This window comes from Eurypyga helias, unplaced genomic scaffold (genome assembly GCF_000690775.1).
Source record: "Eurypyga helias isolate BGI_N326 unplaced genomic scaffold, ASM69077v1 scaffold11779, whole genome shotgun sequence".
In the NCBI taxonomy this organism is placed as follows: domain Eukaryota; kingdom Metazoa; phylum Chordata; class Aves; order Eurypygiformes; family Eurypygidae; genus Eurypyga; species Eurypyga helias.
The window spans coordinates 1,149-7,572 of record NW_010272772.1 but is presented as its reverse complement, the minus strand read 5'-3'; the positions used below and the strand labels follow the sequence as shown (position 1 = coordinate 7,572).

The window sequence follows — 6,424 nt, the reverse complement described above, 5'->3', positions numbered from 1 at the left end:
CCCCTGGCTCCTCCGCTTGTGCGTGCGGCCCTCTCCCGAGCAGGAGCCTTGTGGGCTCGGGCTAGTGCTGGCCATAAGGCCATTGTCGATCTCGGGGGGTCTCCGGAGCCTCCATCGGTAAATACTGACCGTTGTAGATGAGTTGGGGCAATTTCAGGTTTGCATTAGGAGAGAACGTGATCAAGGCCCCTTCCTTTGCAGGTGAAAAATAAAGCACCCGCGGAAGTTCAGATCACAGCAGAACAGCTTTTACGAGAGGCAAAAGAGAGAGAACTTGAGCTCCTTCCACCACCTCCGCAACAGAAGATCACAGATGTCGAAGAGTTAAATGACTATAAACTCCGGAAGAGGAAGGTAAAGCGAAAAAAACACTCATCTTATTGCTCTTACAAAGCACTGCAAGTTTACTGTGTTTTAACTTGGACAATATATTGGACAGATTTATTACTTGTGGATTTTCCAGATGAATAGCAATTCTTAAAAACTAACATTTTCATAGAAAACACTTTTTTTTTTTCAAAAACTGTAAGTTGAACATGTGTACTGCCCAACGTCGTGTTAAACAATACACTATCTCACGTGTTGCCATGTTCAGTGTGTTTGGAACGTTGCAAGGGTAGGTACCTACATGGTTCCTATGCAGGTTCTTCATCACCACTAGCACCTGGGCAGTCAGGGTGACAGAACATTGGCAACTTCTACAGGAGTGCTGCTGGTTTTTCAACCTCAGGTGTTTAAAAAGCCCCCTGTGTTTGCAAGTAATTTCTGTCCTGTGCAATTATGGTGTTAGTCAGCACACTTTAGAACACAATTTTCTACACTCATCAAGGTTCTGTTTGATTTTTGACTTGAAATTTGACCATTTTGCATGTGAGATTTCAGGTATAAAAGTTTTCTTTGTTATTTAAAAGAATTGATTTGCTTGTGCACACTTCTCCGCAGTAGTGTTCTGCTTTTTCCTTTGGTAATCGCTGTTCTGGATCAGCGAAGCAAGCGTATCCCCAGCAGGGAACTGGAAATGCTTTCGGCACTCAGCAGCATTTTGAAATGTGTCTTGCGCATTTGATGCCACCATATTAAATCTGAGGAATAAGAATAATGCATCTAGGTTTAAAGAATAATTTAGAGCAAGATATGTGCAGGTCAAAGTGAATAAGTTCGTGCTGATGCATCAGGTGTGTTCAGGGTTGTCTGCAGTGGCTGGATTCCACCTGGACAGGTGGTGTTGCTATTGAAGCGGGAGATGAGGGAAGTAGTTTTTAGAGCTGTCGGTTATTCCATCGGTATTTCAGGTACCAGGTTGCAGGAGCATGAGTTGAGTCCTATCCTATATGATGATCTACGCTTCTCATTGCTGTTGAGTGATTTTAAGAAGTGGTGTATTGAGTACAACCTGTTACTGTATCCGCATGGGTGCGAGACTTGGAACTCGCTCCAATAATAATAGTGTTCCGTAGGCCATTTATAGCAAGATTGGTCTCCACAGAGAGGTCTCTTACTCACAGAAAGTATTTTCTCCTCAGACTTTTGAAGATAACATAAGAAAAAACAGGACTGTTATCAGTAACTGGATAAAGTACGCACAATGGGAGGAAAGCCTGAAGGAAATACAGAGGTAATTGCCGTGCAGCTGCAGGCACCTCCCATAAACCTTTTAAGATGCATGTTGACAAACACCATGAAGGTTCTGGAGGCGCATCACATATGCAGCTGACTCCTCTTTGCTTTCCAGGGCCCGTTCCATCTACGAGCGTGCGTTAGATGTGGACTACAGGAATGTTACACTCTGGCTGAAATACGCAGAAATGGAAATGAAGAACCGCCAGGTTAACCACGCCCGAAACATCTGGGATCGAGCCATTACCACCCTCCCCAGGGTGAACCAGTTCTGGTACGTTTGCAGAGAATGGAGCAGCGCTTCTACCCCCAAAGACTGCACAGCATTTTTCTGTGTTGGTATCATGCAGAAGTTCATTCGTTTGTTTTCCAAACTTCAGGCTACTCTGAAAAAGAGAGGAAGGCATAAGTTTTGGAGAGGTTTAGTACTTTGCAAGTGGTGAGGGTATTGGGAGAGCAGGATGTTTGTGTGCCTGCATGCTGCCCTTGACAGAATCTATAGGTATTTCTGGGGTGCAAGGGGGGATTAGGTGAAGAAATCTCAGTAACGCTCTTAAACACTCAAACAATCTCTGTAACTTATGTATTTCCTGTGTGATTCTAAAAACGTGACCTTGTTCTCTAAGGTACAAGTATACTTACATGGAGGAGATGTTGGGGAATGTTGCTGGGTCACGCCAGGTGTTTGAACGTTGGATGGAGTGGCAGCCAGAGGAGCAAGCCTGGCATTCCTACATCAACTTTGAGCTGAGATACAAGGAGGTGGACAGGGCACGTACCATTTACGAGAGATATATCCTTTTCAGTGCACTGCGACACCTTCCCAAGTTTCTGCATCCTTTGTTTCTCTATTCTATATCCAGCTCTGTTCCTGTGCTCCCTTTTACTGTGGTGTGTTGGGAGTGAGCCCCCACGCTGGGAGCCAGCAGTGGGTATTAAAAGCACATTTGCTCTGTGCTCCAGATTCAGTGAAGTGGCTGTGTCCCACCACAACAATGTGTATGGAACAGCACTCGTGCTTCCAGCTTTTTTGCAGTCATCATTTCACGTTTACCCTCCTTCAGCATCCCCCTGACATTTGCCTGATTTTTATCCCTTTTTAAATTTTCCTCAAGCTTTCACAGTATGGCACAAAGGCTTCCACACTTAGGGCTGGGTTGGGTCTTCCCTGCTGCATTTTTTGCACGTGCCATCCTTGGGGGTTTCACATAGTCCATGACCCTGTAGCCACCGTGAAGAATGCAGTTTGAAATGCCCAATTCAACCACCGTTTCCTTAACGTAGCTCCACTTGTTATTGTCCACCCTGATGTGAAGAACTGGATCAAGTACGCCCGCTTCGAGGAGAAGCACAGTTACTTTGCTCACGCGAGGAAAGTGTATGAGAGGGCGGTGGAGTTCTTTGGAGAAGAGCATATGGATGAGCACTTGTATGTGGCTTTTGCGAAGTTTGAGGAGAACCAGAAAGAGGTAAGACCCTGGTAACATCGGACTAATGCCAACCGCCCCACAAGATCTCCTCTTGAACACCAAGCTCAAGGCCACTGAGCACTCACCACAATGCTCATGCTTTTCAGCACCTTACGGGATGTAGCGGCACACTCGGTAGGTAATTCGGATTGCGGTCTGAGCCAGGGAGACAATTTCTTGCTTAGCTTCCGTTTGCCTTTTGGGGACATCACGGAAATACGTTCTGAGAAGGTGGGCACCCAATCTACCACACCTGAGAACAGTACCATCGGATCAGATGCATATCCTCAGATCTGTAGGTTGGAGAGGTTGTAAGCCTGCATGATCAAAATGAGCTGTTCAGGAACTAAACAGGCTCTATGAACCCAAACCCATGGTCAGTTGAAAGTGTTTTAAATATTCCAAACCTGTAAGTGAATAAGATATGGTGGGTTTTGTTATTACAGGGTTTTTTTCCAAGCTTACTCTTCAGGGAGATCTCATTAGACCTGTCCTAAACCAACCATTTACACTGAGACATTCTGTAGTCTATTAAATATTGCCAAACGCTCGTTGAGAAATTGTGGGGGAGGACAGAAGCCGCTTTGTAGCTATTACTCAAATGGTATTTAATGTTTGCAGTTTGAAAGAGTAAGGGTGATCTACAAGTACGCCTTGGATAGAATTCCAAAACAGGACGCCCAAAATCTCTTCAAGAATTACACCATCTTTGAGAAGAAGTTTGGAGACAGAAGGGGGATTGAAGACATCATCGTCAGCAAGAGGAGATTCCAGTACGAAGAGGAAGTGAAGGTACGTATTGCGGATGTCCCCTGGGCTTGTCGTACGTCCCGCTGCTTAAGGTGCACGAGTGTCTTGGGATGTGAAGGCTGGCAAGTGTTGCATGGCCCTTGATACTTGGTCTGAGAAAACACCAGGAGAATGCTGTTGGTTTTGAGGACAGAATTCCATCCATGGGGGAGAGCATGATACTGGCTTTTTTTGTTTCTGCATTCTGATACTGTGGAGCTGAAGTTTTTGGTTGAACTCAGAGCTAGGCAGCCTTTACAGTCACCTTGGGGGATCATGCAGGTTAGCACTCGTATGCAGTAACTGCTACAGGACACCTCACCCCTGTGTAAATACCTTTTTGTGTGAAAACTGGTGTGCTACATCAATCTGCTAGTCATTCAAACCACGTATTTCGTAACTTCCTCTTCCCTTCTCACAGCTGAGTTTGTTTGCCTTCACTTGAACAATGTTTGTGGGTAAAATAAAGGAATAAATGCACTTTAACCCAATAGCTCTAGCTTAGGTGTACCAGAGACTGGCATATGCATTAATATTCCAGTGATCTATTTTAAGGGAGAAATACTGAATAAAAAAACTATAAGTAAAGAAACTGAGTCTGTTATTGGTAGTTACTGAAGTTTCTGTCCCATTTCCCTGCTCCCATCTTTCTGGCAGGCAAATCCTCACAATTACGACGCGTGGTTTGACTACCTGAGGTTAGTCGAAAGTGACACAGACGCTGAGACCGTCCGGGAAGTGTATGAAAGAGCCATCGCCAATGTTCCCCCGATTCAAGAGAAAAGGCACTGGAAAAGATACATCTACCTGTGGATTAACTACGCGTTGTATGAAGAGCTGGAGGTCAAGGCAAGTAGTGAGAACTCGGATTTTCCTCTTTCCTTCCCAAGTATTTTCCTTATATTAATTAGCTAAAGATATTTTAATAAGCAAACTGAGAACTAAAAATGCTGATTTGCTTGTTTTGTGTAACTACCTGCGGGATTTGCTTTTTATGTACGGGGTTTTTTGCCTGCATTTTTCCCTCCCATGCATCAGAGGGAAAAAACATTTCCATTTCACCCCAGTTCACCCAGAAACACGCTGATGATAACAGCAGAAGTAGGTTTTCCTGCCCCATCTGAACTGCCTGTTCCAGGCTGTTACCTGAACGTCTCAGATAGGTTTATATTTAACACAACTGTTCATGGAGCTGGTTTGTGAAGCAGTCGGATTCTTCCTGCAGTGGCCTTGTGAGGCTGTGTAAGTGTTTCTTGTTATCAGTCACGTGATGTTACAGCTGCTCTTTACTCCATAAAATTGTAGGTCAGTATGCTTATGTGGTGTTTGTAGAGGAAAAACTAAGCCTAATTCTGAGTGTTGAATTTTGTTTTGAAAAAGTGACTCAAAAGGTGACTCTTGCTGAGTCTCAGAAGATGACTCAAAAAATACTGTCCTGCTGTTTCTGTCACTGCACAATTCATGATACAGCATAATCTTAGCAGTGAAGAAATTATTTAATTCTGCCTGTTCTTTCAGGATGCCGAGCGTACCAAAGAAGTGTACCAGGCATGTCTCGAGCTCATTCCCCACAAGAAGGTAAGGCTGCTCCAGCCGATTCTATCTAGCCCTGGGGTAAGATTCCCAGGATGAGACCCCTTGGTTCTCCTCCCCCTCAAGGTTCAGGTATGTAAGGAGCTCCAAACAGCTCCTAGCACATTCTGCTCCATCCCAGCTGAGGGAGGTGCATCCGATAAACCATCTTTCAGGTGTATATTCTCACTACAGTCAGCCTTCAACACTCTTTTTTGGGGGTTTATGGGTTTTTCTGCCAATGAACTTTAACTAAAATATCCCCGTGGCCACACCCATAAGACAATTAGTCATTATTGCCTTGGAATGTGAAGAAATCTTAGTTAGTTTCCTTCCTCTTCTAGGTTGTCACTAGTCATGTCATCTGAGACCCAACTATGTAGGTTGGGGTTAACCTGAAATTATTAAGAGTTGATTAGCTGATACTTTTCCAATCCATTGACTGGTTAACGAACCATTCCGCTTGTTTGAGAAGACTTCTATCCTGGCCATTTTTGCCTTCATCCATGGTGGAGTATACTATACTGTTCTAGAGAGGTGTTCTGGGTTATTGAAAACACCTAGGTCAGATAGAATTAACAGCAGTAGCATCTCGTGTAGACAGAGTGGTGATTCTTCTAAAGAACACGTGCAGGACTATGTGCTAAGCCTCAGAGCTGAGCATCGCATTGTTCTCTTTCTTACAGTTTACGTTTGCCAAAATGTGGCTGCTGTATGCACAGTTTGAAATACGCCAGAAAAACCTTCCTCTTGCCCGACGAGCTTTGGTAAGCTTTTGTTAATTCCATAATTGACTTTACTAGCTAATAGTAACAGGGGAACAGCATTAAAAGATCTTAAATTGTCCTTTGTAAATTGCTGGTTTAATCCACTTAAGTAAAGCCCCAAGAAGTCTGCAGGGACTGGTATTTACTGTCATGTACAATTTAAAAAGAAGCGTAGCTTGATATGACGAAATTAGCCACGGACAGAAAAGA

At 44.1% G+C, this 6,424-nt stretch overlaps 1 protein-coding gene across 1 annotated transcript; it reads left to right on the top strand.

Moving 5' to 3' along the window:
• Window positions 1–201: 201 nt before the first annotated feature.
• CRNKL1 (crooked neck pre-mRNA splicing factor 1) lies at window positions 202–6,214 on the top strand (the record flags this gene model as incomplete). The annotated part of the gene is made up of 9 exons (XM_010159244.1): window positions 202–354; window positions 1,524–1,615; window positions 1,733–1,891; window positions 2,244–2,410; window positions 2,908–3,086; window positions 3,708–3,878; window positions 4,533–4,724; window positions 5,394–5,453; window positions 6,134–6,214. Coding segments are annotated over 9 exons (1,254 nt in total), but the record flags the coding sequence as incomplete, so codon positions are not given.
• Window positions 6,215–6,424: the final 210 nt, after the last annotated feature.